The following is a 21,512-nucleotide window of genomic DNA, read 5'->3' as shown; positions in this document are numbered from 1 at the left end:
AAAGTGTGTCAATTTATTGATGTGAGGTGAGAATAATGGTTATCCATGGTTAGTCCACAGTTCCATTCAGTGATAGATGGTGAGGTCTAAGAATTGTCCAGAGAGATCACAAGGCCATCACATGGGATGTATAGCAGCTCTGTTTTGCTGAGATTTAGTTTCAGCTGATGAGCTGCCATCGATGCTGAGATCTGTGCCGAAACATGAGTGTCCAAAGGTAGAAAGGAGAAGATGAATCAAGTGTTGTTGGCATGACAAAGGTATGAAAACCTATGTGAAGATATGTCCTCACCATGACAGTGGGTACAGAAAAGGATCCAGCACTGAGCCTTGTAGGACATCAGTGGAGAGATTGCATGGAGCAGGTGTGGATCCAGTTCATGTCACCTGATATGAACATCACTTGAGGTAGGAAGCAAGCCACTGCTACGTTGTGCTATGAATTCCAAGACTCAAGAGGATGGACAGGAGTGTCTTGTGATATAGAGTGTTGAAAGGCTGCTAAAAGGTCAAGGAGGATGAGGACTGATGATTGTTTGGCTGATCTAGTGGCATGAAGCTTCTCATTTATGGCCAGGAGAGCAGTTTCTGCAACTTCTTGTCTTGAATACAGTTGATACATGACAAGATACTATGAAGTCATTATTGATAAAAGAGATAGACTGCTGTGCTTTGAAAGGGATGGGATCCACCGGGTAGGTGGTGGGTGAAGCTAGACTGGTTAGGATCTTGGAGGTTGTTCCGAGTTAGGTAGCAAGAGAAATGACTGTAGACAGAAAGTTCCAGGATTCTAGAAAGAAAAGAGAGTAGTGATCCCAGTTGGTAGTTGCTGATTGTAGTTATCTGAGGTATCCAGAGTGGGTTTCTTCAGGATGAGAAGGATCTTAGTTGTCTTGAATGCAGCTGATACATGACCAGATACAATGAAGTCATTATTGATAGAAGTGATGAAGGGAAGGAAGTCTTGTGAGATGGACTAGCATGCTGTGGAAGATATGGGATTCACTGGGCAGGTGGTGTGATTGGAGGACAAGATAATTTACAGCAGGGCCGTGCAAAGACCTTTGGAGGGGCAGGGGCTCAACATTCAAAAAAGGGCACTTGGAACAAATTTTTCACACAAGTTAACTTTATTCAAAACTAAATTTCAATTGCAACTGAACAGTGTGTGTGTGTGTGTGTGTGTGTGTGTGAGTGAGATCCATCTAAATGCTGCAGTATTCTTCAAAGCAGCAGTCTTCGGTTTGCCATGTTCTTGAAAATGTCTATGACAACACTGTATTCAATATGGATATCTTTCTCAATTGGCAGCAGAAGAAGGTCTGACAGCCTAGAATATGTTGTGGATGTCGTCATTCAGCCTTAAGTTTTCGAAGCTGCTAGAATATGTTATTAACGCCGTCGTTCAAACTAAAGTTTCTGAATCTGCCATGTTAATGAAATGGATGGAGCAAACGGTTTAAATATAGCCTAGGCGGCTTCATTAAATGATAAACAACCCTACACATTTACTGTTGTGTTCTAAGCTGCACAATATTGCATGTTGAGATAAGAAATGAAAGGAGACTTTCAGTGTGACCTTACCATGCCGTTCCTCGCACTGTCTCCCACTGTCAACCGCCTGCATGCGCTTTCTGCACGGAGATTCACTGAATGCATGACGTCACGGATTGATGCCCGCATTTACATAGAAAAACGTTATTTTATAAATCTATAATTTATTGTCAAATTGTAGAGAATATTGATGTTGGAGCTAACTTATCTTTTACAAATATAAAAACAAAACAAAACAACAAAACAGTCCCTATGAAAAGGGCACTTTGGACAGCAAACAGAAAAGGGGCAGGGGCTAGAGCACCTGTAGCACCGGTTCATTGCACGTGGGTGATTTACAGGGTCTCTTCTGTTTGAGATCCATGCCCTCTGGACCACTGAGGGGGTGTGTTGGTATGACCTATGTGTCCAATGAGAAGCTCTGCCAGAGGACTGAACAACCAAATATCCTCTGCATCATTGCACAATGCCGTGTTCGTTGGCTTGGACACGTCCTGTGCTGCACAGACACGTCCTGCACTGCACAGACGACCACTGCACAAGAGCCATTTACAAGTTTGATCCGCCAGTGGTGGGATGGAGACACCCTTGCGGCTGACCATGCACCCGTTGGAATGATGTCATTCGTCAAGACCTCCAGCTGATTAATTTGAGGTTGGAGGACGTCTTGGCACTCAGCCAAGATTGTAAGAGATGGTGGAGTTTGGTGGCACTGGTGGGTTCAACGCCATGCTGGCATGAGGTTTAGGAGAAGGAGGGTTCTGTTGAGAGGTGAAAAAAATATATCAAAGGAAAATGTGTCTTCTTTCTGCCTCTCTTTTCCTAAAAGTGATGTCATGCTCCGCTCCGGACATCCACTCCGCAGATTACGAATCTCTCACGCCAGCACCGATCCGAATCCGGAACGGGAATTCCTTCATGCCTGCATTCACTTCCTGGTTTTCCTCTGCTGTTATAAAAATGCCTTTCTCAGACAGGAACTTTGCCAGAACATCTCGCTTTGCTTCTAGCCATTTCTGTGCCTCTGTTATGTTTCATGGTTGTTTGCTCAAGCTCACTTTCCTATTTCATGGTTTTTGCACTTAGGGTTTATTTCTAGTTCATGATTTTTGCACTAAGGCTTTATTCTAGTTCATGTTTTTTTTGCACTGGTTTTTTTTTTTTTTCTTGTTTTTTTTTTTTGTCCTTGCCTGTTTCGTGTTTTTGTCTAGTTCTCTGTCTCTTGTTATCTGGATTATTTTTGCCATTTGTTTTTGTCCTGTTTGTTTACCCTTGTGCCACACCCTTTTCCCTGGATTAAATCTCTCTATTTATTTGATTACTGTCTGTGTTCTGCTTGTGGATCCTTATCTCACCACACCTCCACGACCCCTAACAGTATGTTCTGGCCAACATGGATCCAGCAGAACTCACCCGTCTGAAAACAGCCATCCAGCAGCAAGGGACTCACCTTGGGACCCATCAACAAAACCTCCAACAGATTACACAGAACCTCGCCACCCTGTCCAACTCACTCAACCTCCTCACCACACAAATGCAGCACTATCAAGCCGTGCCTACCTCTGTCCAGCAGTCTCCAACTTCAGCTCCTGCCACTGCCTTTTCCCGTGAGCAGAGACTCCCAGCTCCTCAGCCCTACAATGGAGAGCCAGGTACTTATGGATTGTTCTTGTCTCAATGCTCATTGATCATGGAGCTGCAACCTCTGACCTTCGCCACAGAATGCTCCCGGGTGGCATCATCATGCTTCTCACTGGCAAGGCCAGGGAGTGGGGAACAGCGGTCTGGGATGCTGACGCTCCCTTCTGCTCCTGTTTCAAAGATTTCTCTGAAGAGATGAGGCGAACTTTCGACCCCTCTCTGTCTGGCCGGGAGGCTGCTAGGGAACTTATGGAGCTGCGGCAGGGGTCCCGGTCTGCCTCGGACTATGCCATCGAGTTCCGGACATTGGTGGCATCGTGCGGTTGGAATGAGAATGACCAGGTCGATGCATTCCTGCATGGCTTGTCTGACGTCATTAAGGATGAGCTGGTATCATGGGAACTGCCATCAGACCTCTCCAGTCTCATGGACCTCACCAACTGCATTGATGCCTGGATCCAGCAACAGAGGAGAGAGAAGACCCACCCCAGCTTCACCTCCTCTCCACCTCCCGCCTTGTCCGTCGAACCTATGCAGGTAGACCGGGTACAGGTGTCAGTGGAGGAACGACAATGCCGGCGGAGCACAGGGTCCTGTTTCTACTGCGGTCAGCAAGGACACACCTGCTGAGCCTGCCCGCTAAAAGGATGAGTCCCACCAGTGAATCGAGGGGCCCTGGTGGGCAACACTCGGAACCATCCCCCCGCTGATCAACCATTACTCCCTGTCATCATTATCCACGACAACCAGCATCACTATCTCCAGGCCCTTGTCAACTCGGGGGCAGACAGGAACCTAATCTGCTCCACCACTGCCAAGCCAAGCGTCTGGGCTACTCGTCCTCGACGTCCCTCTCACAGTCTTGACACTCAATGGCACCGGCTTGACCACCATCACCCACCTTACTGCCCCACTCACCCTGAGGATTTCTGGTAACCACTCAGAAACCATCCAGCTCCATGTCATGAACAACCCCCACATGCCCATCATCCTAGGATTACCCTAGTTAATGCTGCACAACCCTCACCTAAACTGGGCCAATAACACCATCCTAGGCTGGAGCCATTCCTGCCTGAACTCCGCTCTGCCTCCTGCCAGACCATTGCAGCCTCCAGCCAGCAAGTTTCCCGACCTCTCTCATGTGCCTCCGGAATACCTGGACTTAAGACTTGTTTTCAGCAAGACCCAAGCAGTGTCCCTCCCTCCTCACAGACCCTATGACTGTGGAATCGACCTCCTGCCCGGGACAGCGCCACCCAAAGGGCGACTCTACTCTCTGTCTCCCGTCGAAAGTCAAGCTATGGAGAAGTACATCTCTGAGTCTCTGGCAGCTGAGATCATCTGCCCTTCTTCCTCCCCAGCAGGGGTGGGATTCTTCTTCATGGATAAGAAGGACAAGTCTCTCCGCCCATGCATTGATTATCGAGCTCTCAACAACATCACAGTCAAGAACCGCTACCCACTACCGCTCATGACTAAGGCCTTTGAACTACTCCAGGGAGCCAAGATATTCACCAAGTTGGACTTACACAATGCCTACCATCTCATCAGGGAGGGGGACTAGTGGAAGATTGCCTTCAACACCACCACTGGCCACTACGAGTACCTCGTGGTCCCTTTCGGCCTGACCAATGTGCCTGCAGTCTTCCAGGCACTCGTCAGCAACATCCTGAGGGATTTTCTCAACATCTTTGTTTTTGTGTACCTGGATGACTTCCTGATCTTCTCTCGCTCCCTGGAGGAACATCAGGGCCATGTCCGGCAGGTCCTCCAGCACCTACTAGAAAATAAGCTATATGTCAAGGTGGAGAAAAGCAAATTTCACCAAAGCTCTTTCTCATTTCTGGGGTTCATCATCTCCCCAGCTAGGATCCAGATGGACCCCTTCAAGCTTGAGGCAGTCACTGACTGGCCCACCCCATCCTCGTGACGAGAGCTTCAGCGTCTCTTGGGATTCGCCAATTTCTACAGGCGCTTTATCCGCAACTTCAGCACAGTGGCTGGACCTCTCACAGCTTTAACCTCAACTAAGACCTCATTCAAGTGGGGGGAGGAAGCGGAGAGAGCCTTCTCCATGCTCAAGCACAAGTTCACCACAGCACCCATTCTCACCATACCCGATCCCACAAAACAGTTTATTGTGGAGGTCGATGCTTCTGAGTCTGGGGTCAGAGCCATCCTCTCCCAGAGGGCCAATGATAACAAGGTCCACCCCTGCTCCTTCTTCTCTCGTTGGCTGTCCCCTGCTGAATGAAATTACAACATCGGCGATGGAGAGCTGTTAGCCGTCAAGCTAGCCTTAGAGGAGTGGAGGCACTGGCTCGAGGGGTAGGATGTCCCCTTCCTTGTCTGGACCGACCACAAGAATCTGGAATACCTCAAATCCGCCAAACGCCTTAACTCACAGCAAGCCCGATGGTCTCTCTTCCTGTTTCCAATTCACGCTCTCCTACTGCCCAGGCTCCAAGAACGGCAAACCCGACGCCCTGTCCAGGATATTCTCTGCCAGCCAGGAGGAGTCTAGTATGCCTGAAACCATCCTCCCTCCATGCTGTCTGGTGGGGGCTGCCCTACTTAGGGTAGAGACATTGGTGCAGAAGGCCCTGGAGCAGGATCCCGGAGAAGGTAACTCAAGCAACATACCACCTAACCATCTGCTTGTTCCCTGTTCTGTGTGAATCCAGGTGCTGCAGTGGGGTCATGGCTCCAAGTTGGCTTGTCATCCGGGAGCTGCTCGAACCCTGGCACTCATCCAACAGTGCTTCTGGTGGCCATCCATCAAGGAAGACATCCAGGAGTTCGTGGCAGCCTGTGACACATGTACCCAGAACAAGACAGCCAATTGACCCCCTGCCAGCCTGCTAAGACCCCTCCCGATTCCTCATCGACCCTGGTCTCACATCGCCCTGGACTTCGTCGCAGGACTCCCCAACTTAGGTGGCAACGCATACATCCTCACCGCTTCTCCAAGACTGTCCATTTCATCCCTCTGCCCAAGCTTCCCACAGCTAAAGAAACCACTGAATTACTCATCCTTCATGTTTTCTGCCTACACGGACTCCCTACTGACATCGTTTCCGACCAGGGTCCTCAGTTCACTGCGCAATTCTGGAGGGCCTTCTGCAAACTCATCGGGGCCTCCTGTAGCCTCTCCTCAGGGTTCCATCCTCAAACCAATTGCCAGGCGGAACGGGCGAATCAAGCTTTGAAGGTGACACTCAGGTGCATGACGTCCAGGGATGCTGCTTCTTGGAGTAAGTACTTACCTTGGGTCGAGTACACTCAACACTCTCCCTTCATCTGCCACAGGCCTCTTGCCCTTCCAGTGCTCCCTAGGTTACCAACCACCACTCTTCCCCAACCAAGAGGAGGAGTTCGCCGTACCCTCAGCCCAGACCTTCATACGCTGCTGCAGGAGGACGTGGGCATCAGCTCTGAGAAGACTCATTCACTCCACCCTAGCATCCAAGAGGCAGGCCAACAAACACCGCTCTAAGGCACCCACTTACCGGGTGGGGCAGCGAGTCATGCTCTCCACGCACCATCTGCCACTCAGAACTGTCTCCCGCAAGCTGGCTCCCAGATACCTAGGACCCTTCCTCATCAGCAAGCTAATCAATCCATGTTCCATCAGACTGGCATTACCACTCACCATGTGACATTCACCCCACTTTCCATGTGTCACAGCTTAAACCTCTGGTCTCTAGTTCTTTGTCCTAGCATTTTTTGTCCTTGCCTGTCTCGTGTTTGTCTAGTTTTCTGTCTCTTGTTATCTGGATCATTTTTGCCGTTTGTTTACCCTTGTGCCATGCCCTTTTCCCTGGATTAAATCTCTCCATTTATTTGATTTACTGTCTGTGTTCTGCGTGTGGATCCTTATCTCACCACACCTCCACGACCCCTAACAGATGTATAGATGTTATTTTAATTACAACCCCGATTCCAAAAAAGTTGGGACAAAGTATAAATTGTAAATAAAAACGGAATGCAATAATTTACAAATCTCAAAAACTGATATTGTATTTACAATAGAACATAGACAAGATATCAAATGTTGAAAGTGAGACATTTTGAAATTTCATCAATTTCAATGCATCAATTACAGCATCATGGCTGCATAGAAGAAGGGTCCAGGCACTGAACTGGCCAGCCTGCAGTCCAGATCTTTCACCCATAGAAAACATTTGGCATATCATAAAATGGAAGATACGACAAAAAAGACCTAAGACAGTTGAGCAACTAGAATCCTACATTAGACAAGAATGGGTTAACATTCCTATCCCTAAACTTGAGCAACTTGTCTCCTCAGTCCCCAGACGTTTACAGACTGTTGTAAAGAGAAAAGGGGATGTCTCACAGTGGTAAACGTGGCCTTGTCCCAACTTTTTTGAGATGTGTTGTTGTCATGAAATTTAAAAATCACCTAATTTTTCTCTTTTAAATGATACATTTTCTCAGTTTAAATATTTGATATGTCATCTATGTTCTATTCTGAATAAAATATGGAATTTTGAAACTTCCACATCATTGCATTCCGTTTTTATTTACAAATTGTACTTTGTCCCAACTTTTTTGGAATCGGGGTTGTAATTCAGTATTTTTAGAGCTGGGTTTCTGGTACTAGGATTTGTTTTTGCTTGAATGCATGGATTGTTATTTTGAAGCTGAATAGCATTAATGTACAAGGGCATGTCCAAAAATATAAAAAAACCTTCAACGTGTGACATAAAATTGTTTCCAGAGAAGTCTGGACATTCATTAAACACTGGAACACATGCCCTGAAGGAAATGGAGATTATGTAGAAAAATGTTACTCTTTTGTGACACCTATTTGCAATTAAAAAAAAAAAGGTTTACATGTGATTCACCCTCATTTTATGGGTTAGTTAATTTTTAAGTTGTCGAACAAAGATACTGGTTCTGTGGGCTGAGTTTTTTGTTTTGAGGATATCTTTTTTTTTAATAGGAGGATAAACAGAACTTGGATCTCTCTCTCTCTCTCTCTCTCTCTCTCTCTCTCTCTCTCTCTCTCTCTCTCAGGGCCAGACTGCACACAAATAAAAACAACTTCCCCGACTGCAGAGAGTGGTGTCTATACTATTAAACCATCTGGGGTTAAAAAACCATTCAAGGTAAGAACATTTTATCAATAGTCAAATCAAAAATAACAGCTGAAAGACTGTTTTCAAATAATCTACATTATAGGTGGGAACAGTTTAAATGCATTTTCAAAGCAATGGCCATAAGAGTATTTTAAATTAAACTACATGTATATTTATATGTACAATTTCAGGTTTATTTATTTAATGTAAATATCCTGCTGCACTGTACAGGTCAAGTTATCTTTGATCAGTCATGTACAGTAGCACTTTACCCAGTGCCCATACACATTTTAAACACTTTTACTGTGGTTTATAGGTTTACTGCGAGATGCGAAAGGATGGGGGATGGACTGTTATCCAGAGGAGGTCTGGTGGAAAGGTTTCCTTCCACAGGAACTGGAAAGAATATAAGGAGGGATTTGGAAACCTTCTGGGTTCGTGCTGTCTATCAGGAATTTTTACATCCACGTTAACTGGATATTAGCAATTGCATGCTCTGATTGGCTACTCTACTACTAGGCTATCAGCTCATATACCATACCATGAGTAGGGAAAAACAAAATGGTGGATGTTTACATCAGGTGAATACTATTGGATTGTTTTATGTGGTTATCCCCTTTCTAAGGAACCAAAAGCAACTGGACCAACTAATCCATCCATCCATTATCTGTAGCCGCTTATCCTTTGCAGGGTCACATGCAAGCTAGAGCCTATCCCAGCTGACTATGGGTGAGAGGTGGGGTACACCCTAGACAAGTCACCAAATCATCGCAGGGCTGACACATAGAGACAAACAACCATTCACACTCACACCTACAGTCAATTTAGAGCCACCGATTAGCCTAACCTGCATGTCTTTGGACTGTGGGGGAATCTGGAACACCCAGAGGAAACCCACGCAGACATAGGGAGAACATGCAAACTCCACACAGAAAGGTCCCCGTTGGCCACTGGGCTCGAACCCAGAAACGTTTTGCTGTGAGGCAACAGTGCTAACTATTACACCACCGTGCTGCCCTGGACCAACTAATATAATCGTAAATTAAATAATCATTTTTATTCCCTGCTGGCTGAAAGGCCCGAAGGGGGATTATGTCGTGGCGATGTCTGTCTGTCCATCTGTCAGTTGGTTGTTCGGTCGGTCGAAGGAAACTCACCTTCTGAAATCAACTCTCACAATTTTGGGGGGAATTTCACAAAACTTGACAGGATTCTTTGTTATATGTCAGTGTGACAGTTCGTATGAGTGGGAGGAGCACAGAAGAACAGCAGGCCAGAACTGAGTTCACAAAACTCTTTTATTTTGCTCTTTTCAGTCGCAATTTACTCTCCCAGCCACGCACGCACGCGCACACACAAGTCGTCTGGTTGGGGAGAGAGCTCTCCTCCTCTGCTCTCTCTCGTTATATAGGGCGCGGTCACTGGGGAAGACACACAAACAGACGTTAATAGACATCAGGTGCAGTGATTCTGCCACTTACCTCCCCTGACTCCGCCCTCCAGTCACAGACCGATGCTTGACCACGCCCCTGCTGCCACATACCCCCACCACCCGACTCAGGCCCGGCGGCCGTCCGGCCTGCAGCCGACTCCCCCCGACGGGAGAGGAAGTCCGCCACGACCATCTGCGTCCCCGGCCTGTGGATCACCTTGAAGTTAAAGGGTTGGAGTGCCAGATACCAACAGGTGATCCGCGCGTTGGCATCCTTCATGTGGTGGAGCCACTGGAGGGGCACGTGGTCCGAACAGAGGGTGAAAGGGCGTCCCAGCAGGTGGTAGCGGAGGGCGAGGACCGCCCACTTGATGGCCAGGCACTCTTTCTCAATGGTGCTGTAGCGCCCCTCACGCACCGACAGCTTTCTGCTGATATATAGCACTGGATGGTCCTCCCCCTCCACCTCCTGGGACAGAACAGCCCCCAGCCCTCTGTCCGACACGTCCGTCTGCAACATAAAGGGGAGAGAAAAGTCAGGGGAGTGTAACAGTGGCCCCCCACACAGTGCAGCCTTCACCTCTGAGAAAGCCCACTGGCATCACTCCATTCCACTGGACCAGATTTGGTGCCCCCTTTTTAGTGAGATCAGTCAGCGGGCTGATGACGTCCGAATAATTAGGTATAAACCTACGATAGTAGCCAGCCAGCCCCAGGAACTGTCTCACCCCCTTTTTGGTTTTGGGCCTCGGGCAGGCCGCAATTGCTGCGGTCTTGTTAATTTGGGGATGCACCTGCCCGTTGCCCAAGTGGAAGCCCAGATACCGTACTTCCACCCGACCAATCACACACTTCTTCGGGTTGGCTGTGAGACCCACCCGCCTCAGCGACCTAAGGACGGCCCTCAGATGTTGCAGGTGCCACAGCCAGTCATTACTGTAGATAATGATGTCATCGAGGTATGCAGCCGCATAGGTGGCGTGGGGGCAGAGGACCATATTCATCAGCCGCTGGAACGTAGCAGGTGCCCCAAACAGCCCAAAAGGTAGTGTGACAAACTGGTGTAAGCCAAATGGTGTGGAAAAGGCAGTTTTTTCTCAGGATAATGGAGTCAAGGGGATCTGCCAATAACCCTTTGTCAAATCCAGTGTCGAGTAAAAGCGAACCGTGCCTAGTCGATGGAGCAACTCATCAATACGAGGCATTGGGTACGTGTCGAATTTAGACACCGCGTTGACTTTTCTATAATCTACACAGAACCGGACCGACCCGTCGGCCTTGGGTACCAAGACCACCGGGCTGCACCAGTCACTGTGGGACTCCTCGACAATGCCCATTTCAAGCATGGCCTTGAGTTCTTCCCAAACCACTTTTTTCTTGTGTTTGGGTAGCCTGTAAGGGCGGCTGTGCACTACCACCCCCGGGGGCATCTCAATGTGGTGCTTTATGAGGTCGGTGCGGCCGGGCAGGGGCGAGAACACGTCTGAAAATTCAGTCTGCAACTGGGCGACCTCCTTGAGTTGGGTCGGGGAGAGGTGGTCTCCACAGGGGACCAGAGAGGTACGCGATGCCAGTGTTCCCTTTTGAACCACCGGCCCCAGCTCCGCCTTCTCTGGAACCACCGACACCAACGCCACGGGGACCTCCTCGTTCCAGAGTTTGAGCAGATTGAGGTGGTAAATCTGTAGTGCCCCACCCCTGTCCGTTCACCTCACCTCATAGTCGACGTCCCCGACTCGCCGTGTGACCTCAAAGGGTCCTTGCCACTTGGCGATCAATTTGGAGCTCAATGTGGGCAGCAGTACGAGTACTTTATCTCCCGGTGCGAACTCCCTAAGGCGCGTCGCGTACCCCTGTCGTACAGGCAGGTTTGCCATTCTTGGGTCTGCTGCAAATTCTCCTGGGTTTAGGTGTGTGTGTGTGTGTGGAGTTTTGCACGCAGGTCAATAACGTATTGAATTTCATTTTTACTAGGTGAAGGTCCCTCCTCCCAATTTTCTCGCAGCACATCTAGAATGCCGCGCGGCTTACGCCCATATAACAATTCGGACGGGAAGAACCCCGTGGAGGCTTGTAGGACCTCTCGCACTGCAAATAACAAGGGTTCGAGCCATTTATCCCAATTACGTGCGTCCTCACTTAGGAATTTTTTAATTATATTTTTGAGGGTGCGATTGAACCGTTCAACTAAACCGTCTGTTTGTGGGTGATGAACGCTGGTGCGGATCGGCTTAATTCCTAATAACCCATACAGTTTGTTCAGTGTGCGTAACATAAACGAGGTGCCTTGATCAGTCAGAATCTCTTTGGGGATTCCAACTCGGGAGATGACGCGGAAGAGTGCTTCCGCAATACTGCGTGCTGAGATATTGCGAAGAGGCACTGCTTCCGGGTATCACGTTGCATAGTCCACCAGAACTAAAATAAAGCGATACCCTCGTGTTGACCGATCTAATGGCCCGACGAGATCCATCTCAATTCTTTCGAACGGGGTCTCGATGAATGGGAGGGGGCGCAAAGGCGCTTTTGGAATGGCCGCTGGATTTACTAATTGGCATTCGCGGCACGCCGTACACCACCTACAGACATCGCTGCGAATCCCTGGCCAATAGAACCACGCCATTATTCGGGCTAGTGTCTTATCCACCCCTAAGTGTCCAGCCATGGGATTAAAGTGAGCCGCCTGGAATACCAATTCCCAGCGGCTCTTTGGAATCAAAAGCTGCGTGACTTGTTCTTTAGTCTGAGTGTCCTGCGTCACTCGATATAATCTATCCTTCATAATAGAAAAATAGGGGAAGGACAGGGTGGCGTTTGGCTGGAGCGTTTGACCATCGATTACTCTCACTTGATCAAACGCATGCCACAGAGTCTTGTCTCGCGACTGCTCTAATGGAAAATCCACGAGGGATTCCCCAATAGAAGGAGGGGCCTGCTGCTCCTCACTCTGTCGTGGAGATGACCTAGACGGCTCTGTGACGGCTGCTTCCACCAATGCGACACCGGGACCTCCCCCTGCTGAACTATGGCAGGACCCACTCTTCACTAAATGACTCATTAACTCCCCAAATCCCAGGTTTCAGCACCACTGTGACAGTTTGTATGAGTGGGAGGAGCACAGAAGGACGGCAGGCCAGAACTGAGTTCACAAAACTCTTTTATTTTGCACTTTTCAGTCGCAATTTACTCTCCCAGCCACGCGCACACAAGTCGTCTGGTTGGGGAGAGAGCTCTCCTCCTCTGCTCTCTCTCTCTCTCTCTTTAAATAGTATGCTCTCTACATGAACGCTGTCTAGTGTGCATGCTCTCTACATGAACACTGTCTAGTGTGCATGCTCTCTACACGAACGCTGTCTAGTGCAGACATAACCAAGTCTCCCGGAAGTTCCAGGAGTCTCCCGCATATTGTTAGTGGCTCCCTGATGCCTGCAAACTGGATAATATCTCCCGGAATCTAGAGCATGCATGCAAAACATTACTGTCTGCATCGCGCATATGACAGAGTGCACGAGGGAGAGCGAGAGAGACTGCGTGTGTGCCTGTTCATGTAGCGCATGCTAGACAAAGAGCATCCTGATTGGTTTACAGACATCCAAACTCATTTCAGGGAGGTGTCGTGACACCGCTGATGGGGAAAAAAGTCATGCATCATGACACCTCCCTGAAATGAGTTTCTGCAGGTTGGGATGTCTGCTAGTGTGTATACTCCATTGTTCACAGACTCGTGTTTCTGCCTCCGTTTAACATGTCGCAATGTGCTGATAGAGCACAAACATGTCATGATGAACACACAACTAGAAGATGACCACGCTGTCCGTTAATGTAAATATGATGGCTAAACATGCTGCTAACGTTAGAGTAGCCAGGTGTGCTGCTGCTCATTTAGACATATTAAGGCTACAGGTCTGAAAAGCTACATTTCCCCCCGTATGTTTCACAGTAACTCAAATATGGGTCAATATATGACAAAGCATTCAGTTGTTGTCCCACCAAAAATCCCTGCAGGACAAGTTTTACTCATGACATGTTAATTGAATTTAAGTTAGCTTAACCAAGCCAACTTTAGCATGAAGCTAGCGCTCCCATTCATTTTCGCCAGGTCACGGTGTTGTGGAAAACTTCATAGGAAATTCATCACAGACCGATTGTTGAGTGACATTAACCAAAACTAGCAAACGTATACATAATCTGTTAAGGACTTCTAACTTACCGTCGCAGAAATAGCAGCATGGTGAGCCTTTAGATGCCTCTTGAGGTTGGTCGTATTCGTGCCACGTAGTTTATAGCCACAGCGTGTACCTCTGTCTCCCACTACAAGGCATTCCGTTTTATTTTCTGCTGGATTATGTGTAAAGTATGTCCATAAATAGGGTGACCAGATTTCCCGAGTCTGAAACCGGGACACTTTTGCGCGCGATCATGCTCATGCACGCACACCTTTTTTTACGTAAACGTGACACTCAGAGAGGTGCTCTTATTTTGTTGAAGCTCACATTTAACAACATCTCACATGAAATAAAACAAACAGGCATTTTGTTATCTAGTAGCATAGTGGTATACAGATCAGTTAAATTATGGTCAGACAACAGATTTTGTAATGGCTGAGAATAGGCCAGGCTATGTCCATAGGCCAAATTTAAACTGATTTATTTCACCTGTTTGTGAGAACACCAAGAAGAATGCATATGCACATGTAGGCTATATCTCTAAAATTGTATGCACTATAGCATGAACTTAAAAAGTAGATATGTGACCTCAACATAGCCTAGGTCAGAATCAACCTTACTAACCATTCCCCACAACTGAATGAATAAAGCAAGAAGATGTGTACAAAAGTGAACACTTTAATGGAAGGTGCAACAAGCTGTTCAACACAGCAATATGGCCAAACTGTCAGAATGGTATGTTAAACAGAAACAAAAAAGAGACAAGTGATTTGAGAATATATACTACGGAAGCCGCGAGAGGCCCTTCTAGGGTTGCCAACCTTCTCTTATCCAAATGAGGGACACTTTGTTCCGGGTGTGGACAAGTACCGGTACAGGCCCTGTACACGCACCCCAGCGCCCCAAAATAGTTACCGAATCGCCTTTAGGTGAGGGTTTCAAATGTAGGCCACTACAAATTCATTTCTAAAATAGAGCTTTTAAAAATGAATAGACCAATTAATGGATTTTTTTTTACATGTATGTTTATTGATTTCACATATAAAAAGTACAATTGACATTGAAAGCTTCATTTTCCATTTTTTTTCCCTTCAAATAAACCCTTTCATTCCCCACCCTCTCCTACCCTCCTCACTACATACAATACAATGTGCATATAACAATGTAGCTAAACAAGCTACCTTCAGAGATGCATATAGGTATGTCCTTTTATCAGTTAACATGTAATTATGAAGAGAAAAAACCCAACATATATACATTATTTAACTGAGCACACATGAAAATTATAGAACAACAACAACCACACCAAAAAAAAAAAACAGAAGTCGGTTAGGGAGTAAGATAGCAAGGTCAAATTCTGCTTTAGCAATGCTTAAAGATCTTCAAGTGTTTTTAATTTATTTATGTATTCTAGTGCGGAGTTCCAGGTTAACTCAAATTTCTCAGGAGCCCCTCTTAAATTGTATTTGATTTTTTCCAGACTAAGAAACATCATGAGGTCTTTAAGCCATGTGGATGCTGTAGGGGCAAGCGGTGATTTCCAGCCCAGTAATATTCTTCTCCTCGCAAGTAGGGATGTAAAAGCAATGACGTTCTTTGCCCACTTTGTGACCTTCTCATGATTTGGTATTATCCCAAAGACACCAATTTCTACACTTGGTAGCAATGTGATATTTTTAAGTAACTTAATGCAAAATAACAAACAATTCTAATATTATTGTCTCATTTTTCTCTTTTAAACTTTGGCCAAATAATTCATCAGGCCATATTTATGAAGGCAATGTCATAACCCAAAAAAGTATTTGCTGTAGCTGTAAAACCCTGATATTTGCTTAATTGTCCATTTGAAAACCCTAAGAACTTTCTGCAATGCTTCATAGCAGAAGAAGAAGAGAGAAAGATATCACAAAGGCAGGAGTGAGGCAGAAAAGCTCCCCTTCTATAGGCTGAGGTCTATCCTTTTTCGGAAGGGTTTTTTTTAAGCTATCTGCTATCATTATCGAACAGTTAGGCTGTATCCACTGGCTGCACCATCTGCTGTAGTTTAATTTGATGCCTATTTTGTCAGTATAGCTTAAAAATTCAGGATATGGCAGCCTTTGACAGTGAATGATTTTAAATCGCAGATGACCGCGACTCGCGGTAATAACGCGATTTGTACCACAGCATTGGAGCGAGGGGCAGGATCTGTCCCTGACGGGACAAATTAAAATTACCCAAAAAACGGGATGTCCCGCCCAATACGGGACGGTTGGCAACCCTAGGCCCTTCATATAATCCTTTTTTTTTTATTCACCTTGTTATCCCGAGATAACGACATAATTAATTCAGAATCTCGAGAAAACAACACAACTAATTCGAGATCTCGAAAAAACAAAACCGTTATTCTGTGATCTCGAGAAAACAAAACAATTATTTCATGATCTCGAGTAAACAGCTGAGAAATGGTTCATTCAGGTGCGCCAAGAGACTTGTGATATGCTGACTTTGGGGCTATTTCTCATTCTGTATAGACGCAACTTTGGTCATTAGAATGTCTGGAATAATCGATCACCTAATAAGGCAATATTTTGATCAGGGGTTGACACAGGGAGAGATTGCATTAAGTCTTTTAATAAGGGATAATTTCAAAATTAGTCCGTGGCACCTCCGCAGAAGACTGGCCCGGCTTCGTCTCTACCGACGGAGATACAGTGATCCAGCTGAGATCATGAAATAATTGTTTTGTTTTCTCGAGATCTCGGAATAACGGTTTTGTTTTCTCGAGATCTCGAATTAATTATGTCGTTATCTCGGGATAACAAGGTGAATAAAAAAAGATTATATGAAGGGCCTCTCTCGGCTTCCGTAAATATACACTCAAACAAAACAGCAATAAAAGGAGGAGTGGGCGACAGCCCGAGGAAAGCCCCCACAGGAGCGCACAGCATTTGCAGCATAGGCTACCCAACTCAGTACAAGAACAAAGCGCTTACAGTGTGTGCAGTCGGCTTCGGGCGCATTGTTCTGCACCTCTCGGAGGAAGGGGTAGGTGCCCTGTAAATCTTTGGAAAAGGTAAATTTTCTTTTTGGCATAATTGCTGCGGCATTACTGCTGCTAGCTGCTAGACAAAGAACATTCATGCCAGTTAATGTTTATTTTATTGTTGCATGGCAACACCTTCTGTTGTCTGGAATAATGTGGCTAAATAAACACCCATGCCACAGGGCCAGGGGGCAGTAACCAGGAAAGTTTGCGATTCCTGTCAATTAATCAAAATAGTAAATGCAGACATTTCTCCGCTAATGATTCCCACGCTGCTCAGTCGCAAACGTCGCGAGTGGCGAAAACCGGGACATATCCATGTCCTGACAGACTTTTGTCGGGACTCGGGACACACAACCCCAAATCGGGACTGTCCCAGTAAAACCGGGACGTCTGGTCACCCTATCCATAAACCATCACGTCTTTTCCGCCCACCAAGCCCTTGTGCTGGCGTTGCCGCCGCCATGGTCCATGAACTGTGTGGCTGCCCCGATGTGCACCATGTCTGGACATTCCTGGTGGTGGGTGTGACCAAACAAGGACAGGATGCAGGTGCATTGCTGATATTTTCAGCATTTGGCAGACTGATTGCACGCACCGTTGGAGGAAACGCCATGCATTTTGATAGTCCTATAGCCAACCCACTAACATTTTTGTCTCGTCAACAAAAACAACAGATACGTCTCGTCATATTTTCGTGATCAAAGAGTTATGTTTAGCTCGTCACTGTTTCGTTTTAGTCATGAAAAAAGGTGCATTAATGAAATCATTGTCATCGTTAACGAAAACAACACTGCCTAATACTTAAGTGCCTTTGATTGGATAATTACTGCAGTGAATAGTATGTTTCAGTTGGCAAACATTCTTTTAACTCTAACTGATGCAGTGAGTAGCTTCATATTTCTTAAATAACCATGTCAGAAGATGTATCCCGTGGCCATAGAAAAGATATTTTGTTTCAGAAGGTCAAATTATTGGCCTGCATCAAGCAAAGAAAACAACTAAAGAGATTGCTGAAATGGCTGGAATTGAGAACTGTCTGACACATTATTAAAACCTGGAAGGCTAGTGGTGAACCATCAACTTCATGGAAGATATGTGGTCGGAAAGAAATCTTGACTGAGCGTGATCAGAGGTCACTTAAACGTTTGGTGAAGTAAAACAATCGACAGTAGAACTCATGGCTATTTTTTAATAGTGAAAGTAAGAGCATTTCCACACTCACAATGTGATGAAAACTCACAGGATTGGGACTAAACAGCTGTGTGGCCATAAGAAAACCACTTGTTAGTGAGGATAATCTGAAGAAAAGGCTTCAGTTTGCTAGGGAGCATAAAGATTGGACTCTGGAACAATGGAAAAAGGTCATGTGGTCTGATGAGTCCAGATTGACCCTATTCCTGAGAGATGGGTGTGTCAGGGTAAGAAGGGAAGCACCCATCATGCATAGTGTCTACTGTACAAAGCTCTGTAGGGAGTGTTATGATCTGGGGTTGCTACAGTTGGTCAGATTGAGACTCAGCAACATTATGGGGCAATAAAATAGTCAGCTGATGACCTGAATGTACTGAATGACCAATGATATCACATCAATGGATTTTTTTTCTTCTCTGATGGCACAGACATACAATTAGGGTTCAGATTGTGAGGGAGTGGGTGGCACAGTGGTGTAGTGCTTAGTACTGTCGCCTCACAGCAAGAAGGTCCTGGGTTTGAGCCCAGCAGCTGACATGGACCTTTCTGTGTGGAGTTTGCATGTTCTCCCCGTGTCTGCGTGGGTTTCCTCCGGGTGCTCTGGTTTCCCCCACAGTCCAAAGACATGCAAGTTAGGCTAATTGGTGGCTCTAAATTGACCGTAGGTGTGAGTGTGAATGGTTGTTTGTCTCCATGTGTTGGCCCTGCAATGATTTGGCGACTTGTCCAGGGTGTACCCCACCTCTCACCCATAGTCAGCTGGGATAGGCTCCAGCTTGCCTGCGACCCTGCACAGGATAAGCAGCTACAGATAATGGATGAATGGATGGATGGATTCTGAGAGAGTGGTTCAGGGAGCATGAAGAATCATTTTCACACATGAATTGGCCACCACAGAGTCCTGACCTTTGCAGAGTGGTTTGACTCTTCTGTCATCAAGAAAAGATCTAGGAGAGAAATTACTGTAACTCTGGATAGAAGTAAATGATGTGATGCTGTATAAGGTTGTTGAAACAATGCAATAGCGAATGCGTACCAGAATCAAAGCTAAAGGTGGTCCAAAAAAATATTAGTGTGTGACTTTTTTTCTTTTTTTTTGCTCGGGCAGTGTATATTTAACTTTTTTTTTTAACTTGTTTTCAGATGAACACTGGCTGGGCCTCGCCAAAATATGGGCTCTAACCAAAAGCAAACAACATAAATCAATGCTCAGAGTAGACCTGTGGGACTTTGAAGGAGGTTCTGTCTATGCTAATTACAAAAACTTTAGGATCGGCAGTGAGAAAACAGCCTATAAACTACATGTTGGAAAATACAGTGGCACTGCAGGTACAGTATCCTAACTGTACAACTTTATGCAAAAAAGATATGTTGTGGTAATCAGGCAGGTTCAACAGTCACCCCAGCATAAAACTAACCTGTCTTATGTTTATCCATGTTGGGTTACATGCTTAGGATACCAGGCCATCTCTTTTAATGTAAATACAGCAATAGTGTGAAGTATATTTTGAAACTATGACCTATGACAATTTGTTATATTGTACATGTGTGTACATTTAGGAGTGTGAATATGAATAGACATTGACTTAAATTTCCATTTTGTTTCTATATATATACCAAAACCTTTCTCTCACTTTGTAATGCTCAGCTCAAAATGACCTAAACTTACATAATATAAATAGTATTTCAGATATACTGACTGAGTAAGCAACTCACTAAGCAAACAAATACATTTAAGATAATTCAAATCAGCAGTGTGTGAACAGGATCTAATAGTTTACTTTGCACTAGATACTTGAACAAGATTCCTTTCAATAATTTAGTAAAAACCCCTTTCTCTCATCCTAAGGTGATGCAATCCGTGGGGCATATGCTGGCATTGACCAGAATGGCTATGGTTTCAGTACATATGACCGTGACAATGATGGCTGCTCCCCATGCATTTTTGGGGATATTGTGGCTGATGACTGTAGCGCTGAAGAAGGTGGAGGATGGTGGTTCAGTCGCTGTGGCTCAGCTGACCTGCATGGAGATTGGCACCCAAAGGGAAATAATCGTGGATGGGCAACTGGCCTCCACTGGCTCACCTGGAAATCCCCTGAGCCCTACTCGGCTAAGGCAACACGCATGATGATCAAGACCATTAAGTAATCAGTTTTGTGCATGTGCAGCAAGCAAGAAAGTAATGCATTGCTTTTCAGTTTTTAACACAATAAACATGTCAATTTCATGTATCTAGATGTTCACTTTGCATGGCTTTCTTCCAGGTTCTCCAGGTCCATAAACATGCACGTAGGCTAATTAGCAACACAGAATTACTCCTACAGTACCAATCAAAAATTTGTACACCCCTACTCATTCGTAGGTTTGTTATTCCCTGCTGGCCGAAAGGTCCGAAGGGGGATTATGTCGTTGCGATGTCCGTCCGTCCATCCTGGGAAGGGTACTTACCTTCTGAAATCAACTCCTCTCACGATTTTTGGAGGAATTTCACAAAACTTGGCAAAAGTCATTGTTGTATGTTGGTAGTATGCAGATTGTAATTTCATTAAATTCGGTCACATTTTACCAGAGTTACAGCCCTTGATTAACAAAATTATACTTTGACAATTTCATGAGAGTGTGTTTTCCTTCTGAAATCAACTCCTCTCACAATTTTTGGAGGAATTTCACCAAACTTGGCAAAAGGCATTGTTATATGTTGGTAGTAAGCATATTGTTATTTTGTTCAATTCAGTTGCATTTTACCAGGGTTATGGCCCTTGATTAACAACCTTGTACTTTCACAATTTCATGAAGGTGTCCTTGCCTTCTGACATCAACTCCTCTCACAATTTTTGGATGAATTTCTCGAAGCTTGGCAGAAAGCCTTGTTACATGACGGTAATACGCATATTGTAATTTAATTTTGTTTGTGAAAATTTTACCAGAGTTTTTACCCTTGATTAAATAACTTGTACTTTGACAATTTCATGAGGGTGTACATTCTTCTGAAATCAACTCCTCTCACAATTTGTGGAGGAATTTCACCAAACTTGGCAAACGGCTTTGTTATATGACAGTTGCGTGTCATATAAGTGTGTGATTGTGTGCATGGACTGGCATCCCATCCAGGGTGAATCCTCCCATCTTGCACTGAGTGTTACCAGGATTGGCTCCAGAGCCACCAAGAGCAAAATAAAGCAGTTACAATGCATGAATGTTCTGTTTTCTCTACCATTACTTTCCTATTATGAATGCTGGCTATATTCAATACACTTAAGGACTTGGCATTGATTTGGTGTTTATGAAATATTTAGCTAATTGCTTACAGAATAAACCACAGTATAACCAACTCTAAGGTGATGTTTGTTTGGTCTTGGGTTAGGTAACTTCTAGAACTTGTAAAGTCATTAAAA

At 45.6% G+C, this 21,512-nt stretch overlaps 1 protein-coding gene across 1 annotated transcript in view; it reads left to right on the top strand.

Annotated features, from left to right (window-relative positions):
* LOC132870057 (angiopoietin-related protein 5-like) overlaps nucleotides 1-21,310 on the top strand; it is a 32,133-nt gene extending 10,823 nt beyond the window's left edge. The window contains exons 3-6 of the mRNA XM_060903601.1: nucleotides 8,236-8,327; nucleotides 8,614-8,731; nucleotides 19,258-19,443; nucleotides 19,964-21,310. Coding sequence (XP_060759584.1) covers nucleotides 8,236-8,327; nucleotides 8,614-8,731; nucleotides 19,258-19,443; nucleotides 19,964-20,265 — 698 coding nt within the window. The 3' untranslated portion in view covers nucleotides 20,266-21,310. The remainder of the gene's footprint in view (nucleotides 1-8,235; nucleotides 8,328-8,613; nucleotides 8,732-19,257; nucleotides 19,444-19,963) is intronic.
* The last annotated feature ends 202 nt before the right edge of the window (nucleotides 21,311-21,512 follow it).

The sequence above is a fragment of the Neoarius graeffei genome, chromosome 21 (assembly GCF_027579695.1).
Source record: "Neoarius graeffei isolate fNeoGra1 chromosome 21, fNeoGra1.pri, whole genome shotgun sequence".
In the NCBI taxonomy this organism is placed as follows: Eukaryota; Metazoa; Chordata; class Actinopteri; order Siluriformes; family Ariidae; genus Neoarius; species Neoarius graeffei.
The sequence above is the reverse complement of the archived record's forward strand: the minus strand, read 5'-3'. Positions and strand labels throughout refer to the sequence as shown.